This window comes from Polypterus senegalus, chromosome 6 (genome assembly GCF_016835505.1).
Source record: "Polypterus senegalus isolate Bchr_013 chromosome 6, ASM1683550v1, whole genome shotgun sequence".
Lineage (NCBI taxonomy): Eukaryota > Metazoa > Chordata > Cladistia > Polypteriformes > Polypteridae > Polypterus > Polypterus senegalus.
The window spans coordinates 156,403,406-156,416,086 of record NC_053159.1 but is presented as its reverse complement, the minus strand read 5'-3'; the positions used below and the strand labels follow the sequence as shown (position 1 = coordinate 156,416,086).

The following is a 12,681-nucleotide window of genomic DNA, read 5'->3' as shown; positions in this document are numbered from 1 at the left end:
TTGGTCAGAGAAATTAACACCAGTGGCCTGCTGGAGGTCATTTTGTAGGGCTCTGGCAGTGCTCATCCTGTTCCTCCTTGCCCAAAGGAGCAGATACTGGTCCTGCTGATGGGTTATGGACCTTCTATGGCCCACTCCAGCTCTCCTAGAGTAACTGCTTGTCTCCTAGAATCTCCTCCATGCCCTTGAGAAAGTGCAGGGAGACACAGCAAACCTTCTGGCAATGACACGTATTGATGTGCCATCCTGGAGAAGTTGGACTACCTGTGCAACCTCTGTAGGGTCCAGGTATCGCCTCATGCTACCAGTAGTGACACTGACTGTAGCCAAATGCAAAACTAGTGAAGAAACAGTCAGAAAAGATGAGGAGGGAAAATGTCAGTGGCCTCCACCTGTTAAACCATTCCTGTTTTGGGGGTCATCTCATTGTTGCCCCTCTAGTACATCTGTTGTTAATTTCATTAACACCACAGCAGCTGAAACTGATTAACAACCCCCTCTGCTACTTAACTGACCATAAGTTTCATTGACTTTATGCTATACTCTGATTAAAAAGTGTTCCTTTAATTCTTTTGAGCAGTGTATATATATATATATATATATATATATATATATATATATATATATATATATATATATTATACTGAGTATCAGTGGGTAGTAATGAGTTACATTTACTTGAGTAACATTTTAAAAAAGTTGTATTTCTATGAGTAGTTTTACTGCACCATACTTTTTACTTTTACTTGAGTACAATTATGAAGAAGAAACACTACTCTTACTCCGTTACATTGGGCAACACTCGAATTGTTACTTTTTTTCCATTAGATAAAGTATGACAGACAGTTTTCAATCTGCTCTGTGTAGCATATGCTGTCAAGTTGCGCACACGCCTTCCATTGCGTCTCAAGAGCGATTTTAGTTCCCTCTCTTTTCTCTTTCTAAGATCGCTTTTCGGAAGGCAGTCAGTTTCGTAGTTTTTATGAACAGTTCGAAAGTGCTTTTCCAGATTTTCCTTCTTTGGAATAGTAATGATAGATTGATAGATCAGACAAAAGCACTTCGATTGTGACATTGTGAGAGAAAAAAATCCTCTTCCAATTCCACATCCACATCCATTACCAACACATTTTTTTTTTTAAATCCCTTCTTTAGTCGATATAAATTGGAAGGCTAACTAGATCACTTAGATAGCCAGAGTTTTGCAGTAGCTCACGTGTTTTATTGTGTGTGCGGGATGACCAGTGCGTTAGAAGAAAAGAGATCTCATACTGGCCACCCTGTATGTCAATCAAGTGGCAAATGCCATAGGGAGGATTTATGATAGACTAACATTTAAAAAAATATATTTTTAATGCAACGCGATCTACCTGCACTACCTTTCCATCTACCAGTCGATCATGATCGACGTCTTAGGCACCCCTGCTGTAGAGGGTGAAAAGAATGCAGCAAAACAGGAGGAAATCCTGTAGAAAAACCTGATGCTGTCTGCAAGAAGCAAATGCCTTGAGAGACCCTCAAGCACTGGAATGGCTTTAAAACAAAGATGTGAATATTCTGGAATGATAGAGTCAGAGTCCCGATCTCAGTCAGCTTGAGAATTTGTGCTGCTCTTCACTCGAGATCCCCATGCATCCTGACAGAGCCTGAGCAGTTTTGGAGATAAATGGCAGCATGTTGATGTGCAAAGCTGACAGAGAGAGACCTGAGCACACAGCCTGTCACGGCTGTCATGGCTGACAAAGGTGCATCCACTAAATACCAACTTGAAAGGGATGAGTACTTCTGAGATCAGTTCACTTCTGTTTTACATTTGTAATTAATTTAGTCCATTTGGCAGAGGTCAGTTTTTATTTTTACATTAAAGTACGTTTTTCTGCTGCTCAGTGTTAAATTAAATTAAATCTGCTGTGATTCAATGCTGCCCAAAATTAAAATGTGAAAACTCTCAGGGTGGGTGTGAATACTTTTCATGGGATCTGTATTGAGGAGAAGGGGAGGACATTTAGTTTCTGGTTAATTTTGCTACACACAACAAATACGTACCGTATATAAAAACACAGCACCATTGCAGTGACATGACACATTTTTACTTTTGCCATTTGTCGAGATGCTGTGAGTTAACATCTGCTTTTAATTTATATGCGTCTTTAGGCTTGTAAGCTCTGAGGGCTTAAGTGGTGCAGACATTTACTGGAGAATGAATGTTCAATGCGGGATATTCTGTATGACCTCGAAGAAATATTCTGCGAACAACGGAAATCATTTTTCTTGCTGGAATACAAAATTGAGATGCACAGTGGAACAAATTGCAAATGGAGTTTATGTTTAAATAGTAAATATGTTTTATTTACTTTTAAATATGCACAGTGCCCTCCATAATGTTTAGGACAAAGACACATTTTTCCTTGATTTACCCCTCTGTTCCATGGTTTAAAATTATAAATAAAAACAATTCAGATATGATTAGAGTGCACATTGCAGACATTCATTTGATGGGATTTGCATACAATTCAGAAATGACACTTTTTCTAGATGGTTCTCCTCATTTCAGAGCACCTTAGTGTTTGGCACAATGGGCATCATAGGTGTTTGTGATTCCTCAGGTGTGTTTCATCGCTTCATAAGATCCCTCAGCTTGCTTCTACCCTTTGGAGTCTGTAGTTGTCTTTGTTCAACATGCGGACAAGAGCTTTACCAATGAAATCAAAGAAACCATTATGAGGATGAAAAACAAGAATAAAACCATTAGAGACGTCAGTAAAACCTAAGGATGACTTAAATCAACCATCTGGAGTAACATTAAGAAGAAAGAACACACTGGTGAGCTCAGTGATCACAAAGGGACTGGTAGGCCAAGGAAGACCTCCACTGCTGATGACAGAGGAATCCTCACTATGGTAAAGAAAAAGCCCCAAACTCCTATCTGACAGATCAGAAACAGACTTCAGGAGGCTGATGTGGATGTGTCAGAGACAACCATCAGAAGAAGACTTCATGAACAGAAATACAGAGGCCACATTGCAAGATGAAAACCACAAGTTAGCAGCACAAACAAGATGGCTAAATCACAACTTGCAAAACAAAAACTACTTAAAAGAGCCTGCAGAATTCCGGAATAAGGTCTTGTAGACAAATGAGACAAAGATGAACCTGTATCAGAGTAATGGCAAGAGCAAAGTGTGGAGAGGAAAATCGCAGACCACCTCCTCTGTTACACATGGTGGTGGGGGTGTTGTGGCTTGGGCATGTATGGCTGCCACAGGTCCTGGCACACTTATCTTCATTGATGATGGAACTGCTGAGGATGGTTGTACAATGAATTCTGAGGTGTATAGAAACATCTGATCTGCTCAGGTTCTAGTAAATGCCTCCAAATCCATTGGACGGCACTTCATCCTACAACAAGATAATGATCCCAAATACACACACGAGATAATGCAAGCTGAAAAATGAAAAATTCTTGAATGGCCCAGCTAGTCGTCCAATTTAAATCCAACTGAGCAGGCCTTCCATATGCCGAAGAAAAAACCTAAGGGGAGAAGCCCCTGAAAAACAAGCAGGAGCTGAAGATGGCTGCATTAGAGGCTTGGCAGAGCTTCACCAGGGAACATCCTCAGCACCTGGTGATGTCTGTGAATCGCAGATATGAGATATGACACAAAGTACTAAATATGACTGCTTTAATATACCTGCCATTGAGATATCCTAAACATTATGGTGCCCTGAAATGGGGGGATCATCTAGAAAAAGTGCAGTCATTTCTACCTGGTGTGACTGAAATGAATGCAAATGCCTTTAAATGAAAGTCTGCAGTGTGCACTTTAATCAGGTCTGAATTGTCTGATCTGTAGTTTTAAACTATGGAGCAGAGGGATAAATCAAGGAAAAATGCGCCTTTGCCCCAAACACAATGGAAGGCACTATCAATCCATCCTATATCCTAACTACAGGGTCTGCTGGAGCCAATCCCAGCCAGCACAGGGCACAAGGCAGGAAACAAACCCTGGGTGCCAGCCCACCGCAGGGTGCGCACACACACACCAAGCACACACTAGGGACAATTTAGGATCGCCAATGCACCTAAACAACATGGACTGTGGGAGGAAACCCACGCAGACATGGGGAGAACATACAAACTCCACGCAGGGAGGACCCGGGAAGCGAACCCAGGTCTCCTTACTGCGAGGCAGCAGTGCTACCCACCCCTGGAGGGCACTATATATTCTAAAATCAAAAGTAATTGGAATGTTATTGTTTAATACTACAGTTAAAGGAGAACATGTGAAACACTCCTAATTCATAGGTTACAGAAACATGTAAACGCTGTGTCTTTTGTAAATTTTAAATGTAATCAGTTCAGTTTAGTGGTAACAGGTAGCACACCAGTCAGGGTCAGTCCATGCTGTGCTCCTAATAGCCTCCAAGCCCAAAACCACTACCCTGAATTTGATTTAGTGGCTTTGGAAGTGGATGGACAGATGCTTCAATAGACAGATACTTTGCAGAGTATGCGACAGATAACCATAAACTGGTTTGAATCCCACCACTGACATTCGAGACACTGTGCACAAGCTGCTTAATCTGTGATGAGAAGGTCAAGACATGGTTGATGTTTGCAGACTTATGAGGTGCAGGGATAGCTAGAACTCAGGGCAGGGATATTCTGTGCAGAAAGGGCACTGTGCCAAATTAGCCGTGAAGAAAATGAAAGCAGGGACAAAAGAAGTGGAAGCCTTTCTTTTATTATGCTTGTTTGATCCTGTGGCAGACCTTTAGAAAGCTCATTTCAATTTATTAAAAGCAAATGATCTACATAGCTAATATTCCTCATACATTTGGGCTATAATTAAAAAGTTAATTGCTGTAACATTGTCTGTCTTTTGTGACCTGACTCGGGAAATTAGGTAGCACAGTGCCATCTTGTGAGCAAATAAGAATTTAGCAGCTGTTGTAACTTCACGGTAACCAAAGCTCCCGTTTTATTTACTACAGGTAATGGACTGGATTGAAAACCACGGCGAAGCTTTCCTCAGCAAGCACACTGGTGTTGGGAAATCTCTGCACAGAGCAAGGGCTTTACAAAAGCGACATGATGACTTTGAGGAGGTTGCTCAGGTAAGAAACACTGTACTGTAATCAAAGTGGACTGACCTGCTGGGACCACCTCCTTTCTGATAGCTAAAGGTCCGGGGTCAACAGAAAGGATTTTTTGACCCTTTAAAGATGATGAAGGTCAGTAGGATGGCCGTGAACTTCCAGCCTAGTATGTGGTAGCATACAGTCCTGCACCATAGTGTCCCTTTTAAGCATTTTACTTGAAAGACCCCTTATTTGAAGGGCACCAGAAGGCTCGTGGTACAATAACTCTGTGCTCAGCCAGATGTGACCCAATGATATTTAAAGGCCACCTCAAAATCAAATTTGTATCAAGTATGGAGTTTGAAACAGAGTTTGGGCTAAAGGCTCAACATGCTTGAGGAAGGGCAAGTGAAGAAGGAAAGAATTAGAGTGAGAACATCAAGAAATGAGGATGGGAGGTCTTGGAGATATTTTGGGAATGAAGAGGACAAGTCACCCTGCACTACAGACATGTTGACCAGCTAGCGGAGGTGTACCCAGTGGTGCTTAGTAGAGTTATTTTTTTTATCTTTTGAGATAAATGTATGTTTCAAGTTTTTATCACTTATGTTTATTTTATTAATCCATTTATGGTTAAAGTTTGGCTTCCATTGTGCAAAATTGTGTGGACAGGGTTGTATATCATGTTAAGTTTGATTAGGGTTTTGTCTCAGTAGTTGTCACAATAGATCTCCACATGACAGCCTAGGCATTGTTTTATGTAGACTCTTGGGAATGAAGATGTTTGCAGCCATTCATACCTTCTTCAGCGAGATGCTATTTGTTTGCATATTGTAGTGATCTTTCAGGTTTTTTTTTCCATAAATTTCATTGGTTAATTCGATCAAGCACTGCTGATAACAGCCACTATCATACTGTCACAGACTGATTTCAAATTGAAGGTGATGGGCAGACAATGTTTTTCTTCAGGGCTTCACAGTTTATAGAATTAAAGGACTTCTGTTTTAGTGAATTAACGCTATGTATGTACCAGGGCTAATTTGCTCGTAAGATTTCTTCTCATGCTGCATTGTACTGTAGGTTTTCTTTACAAAGCAAACAAATGGTTAGTGAAGCTGCTGGTAAGGAAGGACTTCCTAACAAATAAGAACTTGAAGTTTCTAAGGAGTCAGTCTTTTTGCCACAGTGACAAAGACATTCCTTGTCTTTATTGTTCCAGATTATAATGCTAAAAATGTAAAATTAATGAAAGGAACCTCATCTGGTCCAGGAGTTTCAATTTCTGTATCAGTTTATTCTTATTGTGCACACTTCCACTTGACAGCCCAGTGCTCTATGAATACAGAATGAAGAAAATAGGAGCATAAATGGCCTATGTTGAAACACAAACGTACAGTAGAACCATCCATCCATCTTTCTAACCCACTTATCCAGGGCAGGGCCGTGAGGTATCTGGAGCCTATCCCAATCATAGTAGGACCCAAGGCAGGAACAACATGTGGGCAGGATGCAGACCACCACAAGATGAGCGAACAACACGCATACACTAGGGCCAGTTTAGCAACACCAATTCATTTAACCTGCATGACACTGGGAGAGAACCAGAGCGCCCAGAGGAAACCCACGTGAAAAGGGAGATAACATACAAACTCCACGCAGGGAACAATTGAGATGTGAACCCTGGTTTCCAACTACAAGGCAGCACCACTACCACTGTGCTACCATGTCACCCTAGAAACATACAGTATATGCCAAAATTTTCACAAACACATATACTGTATGTGTGTGTGTGTGCGTATATATATATATATATATATATATATATATATATATATATATATATATATATATATTTAAATATATATTGTGGAGACCAGCCTTGACACAGACAGGCAGACACTAATGGTTCAAACACCACAACACGTTTATTCACCATATTTCCCAAGTAAATAAAATCTGTGCTGTGCTGGGACTTGTGCCTTGTGTGTTTGTGTTATGTTTGGGGAGCTGGAGTGACCCCTGCAGGCCACAGTATATAGTAAAGGAACATGTAAAATATGAATATTTCAAGGGTTCAAGTCAAAATCTCAATTGTTCAGGTCAGACAAACTAATTCCACGGGCAAACAAGAATTTCATTTAGATGGGTATGTGAGGATGGCTCCTCCCAAGGCAGGCCTAATGCCCTCAAGGACATGAAGAAGAGAAAGAAAATGGAAGAGACTTATCACAGGCAAAAATTACCAGAATTATGTGAAAAGCAATATACGAGAGAGATATTGTTTTTCAGTTTCCAGATTACGTGCTATGTGTTGTGTGTTGGTGAAGGTCATTACTGATTGTTCTGAGTCAGACTTAAAAATTTTAGCATGGGATTTGTAAAATAGGTCTATAAAGGGAAGTGTGCTGTACAAGAAATTAAATAAGCAAGTTTGTCTTTTGCATAGACACCACAACCTTGTTTTTTTCTGAAAAATATCAAATATTTTCTTAACCCTTTTCTTTGTTATTCCAACTCCTTGATATTGTAGTTGAAAATAGTGCTTAGTGTATATTTTAAAACTATGATTCATGCCAGCCTGGCAGAGTTGAGCTAGGCAAATTGCACTGGAAAAAAATTCCAATTACTAAACCTTTTTCTTACAATATTCCTGATTGTATTTGAGTTTTATAGCAGCCAAGTGCTATAAAATATCAACAATTAATGGCTTAACTTGAACGAAAAGGGCAAAATCTTTGAAAACTAGCACAGGCAGAATTGCAAAACGTAGAGAACGCAATAAAATAAATGACTTGAGAAACAACAGAAAAAGAATGACAGCCGCCTTCAACCTACTAAAAGAAGCAGACAATGTCAAAGGAAGAGAATCAGGGTTCAATATCATAAATTAGTCTGAAACATCCTTAGGAAGTGTTGGGGCATATACAGTAGCTGGCACAACGTGTGTTCATTCCTCATCATACTAAATCAGTTTACAGAGCCCAGTTAATGATGTCACACATTAGTGGGATGTGGGGAAACTGGATTATTTAAAGAAAACCAGTTCAACACGTGCAGACTTCATAGAGTGAACTCAAGTCACCAGAGCTCTGAGGCAAAATGCTAAACTATTGTTCCAAAGAAAGAAAAAAGAAAGAATGAATGAAAAATATGTAGAATGATGCCAGTGCTTTCCATTTAAGTTTTACTGCTTCTTTTTATTTAAAAATGGGCACATGTTGTACAATGGGCAGTAGGTCAGAACCTTAACTTCTAAAAATACATGGCTAATAACTTTTTCCTAGAATTTGTGAGGTCTATTTAATAATGACTGGTACAGTTTGCACACTGGCATATTTATGACGCCTTTATAAAACTACATTCCATAAGTTTGTTCTTCTCTAGTTTTATGAAAATTATTTTATAGTGTCTATACTTTCCATTAAGGCAATTTTTCCAAAAAGTATCTCTTTTTGCTGCTCTGGCCCCTTTCTAAGTGGCTACTCTTCTCTGAACAGCTATTTGATTTTTATTTTCTTGGAGAAGTCCCAAGTGGCCAAAGTCTCCCCCTGACTGTAAAGTTCTTCCCCTTCTTGTAACATCGTCTGCACATGACCAGTGATTTACCATAATTGCACTCTGAGTAATGGCACAGACACCATGCATGTGAATGCACTTACTGCTGGAAATGCATTGCCAGGGTCACTGGGGCTTTTTAGTGGTGACTGTAAGATGAGCTAATTGATCTTCAACCAGCTGTTTAGAAAGCATTGTTCAGCTTTGTACAGGCTATGGAGGTGGTATAGTTGCGGGGTTATTATGTGTGATCTGGCACTTTTAATATGCCACATACTAGGGTCAATAATCTGTTGATCTCTTGTTTCAGTTTTTGAAAATTGTTCATTTATATATTTATTTATTTTGTAGCATTTTATCTGATTGGCTGTCTCCTCTCTTCCAGCATTCCAAATACCCATGCCATCTTGACATCACGGGTGCTTCTGCACATTACCATATGTAATATCACAGTGCCCACTTTGCCTTATAAAAGGAACTTGTACAAACAGAATCTTTTCTGATTTATATTAAAGATTTAGGATTATCAGTTATAATTTGATCTTATCTTTAATCCTTCTTGGGTTTCCCTGAAGCTAGAGTATTATTGTTTGATGTCGTTTTGGGATTGTTAATACCCAAGGAATCCAATTGTACAGTCTGAATTTTGCTTAGCGCTTTGGTTTAAATGTTTAATATTTTTGACCTTGTTTTCTGTTTTGTGGATGGCGCCACTATTGTGTGGCCTGTTTCTATGGGGATTTCCCATGAAGCACCAGGGCCACAGTGCTTATGATGTCATCGATGTGCCAGTATAAATATCACCTTAAAAAATTAATGAGTATCTGAGGATGGACACTACTTACTTTGAACTTTGATTACTGGTATTTTGTAACAAAGCTGTGCCATTTTTGTGTTACGATTTGACTTTGACGTTTTCTTCTTTTTGACTTTTGGCCAAGCTTACTATGAAGGATCACTTTATTTAATCTGCATATATGGAATTAATGCCAGTGTGCATTGAACCATGTGGCAAAGAAAGCAGCACCAGCTTGATAACAATTAGTCTCAAGTTTTTCAGCGTATTCAAGGCAAAGGTTACCAAGTAATTAAACTTGTAAAGGCCCCCAACAACCATAGTCAAAAATTATTAAAGGCATTTAACTTATAGAAAACATATTGCAGCTTGTCCATTACTGCTTCGTAACTTCACTGCTATTTTAATATCACGTAATTTCTATTGTTGTAATAGCAGACATTACTTACAAATAGCATTCTGGCAGGTGAGAAGGCATCTGCTTAGTTTTACCAGCATGAGCTTATACTATCAATTTAAGAAACGCTTTATATTTATATAATCAGTGGGGTATAGCAAAATTGTTTCCGTATTTTTACAGTAAATTTGAGACTGGAGTAGACCTTGAACTGGTATCCTTGTGGTGCGGAGTCTGTTACTGCACTACACAGCCAGGCTTGTTTTTTGGAGATTTTGAGAAAGAAAATTTCTGGACATGCTGTAGCTATTCAATTTCAGGCTCGGTGTGAGCCAAATGCATACCAGCAAAATCAGGTAAAAGAAAGGAACTGCCCCTGGACAGGATACAGTACAAGTCAATCACAAGGCAGAAGAACACTCTCCTAATCACACTCATTCATACAGGGCCTATTTAGAGCCATCATTTAACTTACTGGTACATCAATAAGTTGTTAGGTGACCTATGAGAAGATGGAGAGGATGGGTAAAATTTCTAAGCCAGGAATTGGTCCCACTTCTCAGGGGATTTGAGGAATGGAATCACCGTGCTAGGTGTGAATAAATATGTAAAATATGAATAACACATTTTTCTAACCAACATTTTTCCAGTGCACTGAACATTATTTACAAAGACAGGCCTATTACAATATAAAATGATATGCAACAAAAACAAACCAAACAAAATCCTTCTTGTCACTATCTCTGACTTTGGCATCACTGGGACCATCCACAGGTGGTTTGAGTCCTACCACTTGGGTAAATCCTATCATGTATCCTGGCAAGAACAAATGTGAAGAATACACCAGATAAACTTGGGGGTGCCCCAAGGATCAGAGCTGAGTCCTCTCCTCTTCTGTCTATGCATCTCCACATTTGGAACTGCATGAGCAACTACTCATTCAACACAAAGTCAAACCAGTGGTACCCAAGGATTCATCGAAGAGACACAGTACCAAAGGAGCCCAGTCTTCATTTCAAGTCACTGGATAGTGTCCATGTCTCGCAACCATATAGCAAAACAGGAAGTACCAGGACTCAAAAGTCATTTTGTAGAGATATCGGGAGCATCACACAACAACCTCATAAACCCCCAAGATCTTCCAGTCTGTCAACTGACTTCATAGGAAGAGTCACCAAAGACATGAATGTCACTGCTGAGGTAAGTCAACCTCTCGACAAGGTCGACGTTCTCTCTCTCTCCACAGACAGAGGTCCCAAGAGGTCATTAAAGGCCCAGATCTTGGTTTTTATCCAGGACATTCACAAGCCCAGACACTCGCTGAGTCTCTTGGGAGCTCTGATCAGAGTCTTCATTGACTCCATGGAGATCACAGCATCATCGGCAAAATCAAGATCAGTGAATCTTTCTTCACCAACAGATTCCCCACAGTCGCAGGACCCCACAACCTTGCCCAACACCCAGTCCATTGAAGCAATTAACACATTAGGAACAAGAACAAACCCTTGATGAACCCCATAATCAACTGGGAAAAACGCAGAGGCTCTACCTCCAAGAGAACAAGCAAAGAGCTAATAATGTCTATGGTGAAAGACTATTATGATTTAGACTATAAACCAAGAGATGTGGTGATATGAAGGAGTATGATCTTTCAGAGCTGTAAACGACAACATATCTATTAGGTTTATCAATTATTAGACCCTAGAAGTTTAAGAAAAAAAGTATGTTAAAAATGGAACTGAAGTCAATAAATTAAAGGCTACAATGTATCTAGCTATTAATGCCTGCAATGTAGAAATTTGAAAGAAGTGACATGAAGCTGGCTGTGACCACATAATATGACTGAAATTCTCAAGAGGAAAAAGGAGACGCAAACAAAACACCATATGCTGCTATGTGCCTGAAGTTCAGCTCCTACTTTCATTTTGCAGTGTATAGTGATAAATCATTAGAACATCAATATGATTTATGCTTCAAATGTTATATTTTTGCACTGCTAACATACAGATTCAGCTCACATGTACTGTATATGCACAAAAGCATTTTAGCTTGTGCTTTGAATATTTAGACACTATTGAGACCTAGGGTGGCTCAGTCGCACAATGTGGAGTTAGCATGTTCTTGCCATGTAAGTGTGGGGTTTTCTCTTGGTACTCCAGCCTTTTTTTCCCATATACCCAAAGTTTGAGTGTGCATGAATGGTTCCAGCATTGAGTTTGCACACAGCAAGACGGTTTTCTACCTTATACACTATGATGCATGCATAGCCCCCACTATTCTGCGACCTTAAATTGGATTAAGAAGGTCAAAAAATGTTGTGTTATTGAGAATGAAAGAAAATCACCTTTTCAAATAATGATATTCAGAGACAAACCAAAAGACAAAGCCAACATTTTTAATAAACACAGGAACTTGTTGTACTGCAAACTATTGGTTGTGCGATATTGGCAAAAAAATGATGTCTCCATATTTTCTTAGACTTTGACGATAATGATATTTTGCATCCTGGCTTGGTCTTATTAACAGGATATTAATTGTAGCTTACTAATGAGATTCATAGAAACAGCAGTTGAGGAAAACAGGTCTATTTATTTACTTAAAACTGAAGTAAAATAGTGCCTTGTGTTGGCTGGGATTGGCTCCAGCAGACTGCCGTGACCCTGTAGTTAGGATATAGCGGGTTGAATAAGGGATGGATGAAGTAAAATAACAAATTCAGTTCACCAGTCAAAGTATTACTGAGATCAAACAGTGCAAGTATAAGTAAACCATTTTAAAGAGGCCTACAGGATTTACAGAAAACATTGCACTAAGACCAATAAAACTATTACAGTGAGGGCATTTTAAATTG

General features: G+C 39.4%; 1 protein-coding gene and 1 long non-coding RNA gene across 7 annotated transcripts in view; one reads left to right on the top strand and one right to left on the bottom strand.

The window, feature by feature from the left end:
- The window catches only part of kalrna (kalirin RhoGEF kinase a), a 758,514-nt gene that overhangs the window by 391,064 nt on the left and 354,769 nt on the right, over positions 1 to 12,681 (top strand). For all 6 annotated transcript variants that reach the window (XM_039757406.1, XM_039757408.1, XM_039757407.1 and 3 more), the window contains exon 10: positions 4,996 to 5,118. In XM_039757406.1, coding sequence (XP_039613340.1) covers positions 4,996 to 5,118 — 123 coding nt within the window. The remainder of the gene's footprint in view (positions 1 to 4,995; positions 5,119 to 12,681) is intronic.
- The window catches only part of LOC120531733, a 70,735-nt gene that overhangs the window by 27,226 nt on the left and 30,828 nt on the right, over positions 1 to 12,681 (bottom strand). The gene's annotated exons all lie outside the window — the stretch shown is intronic.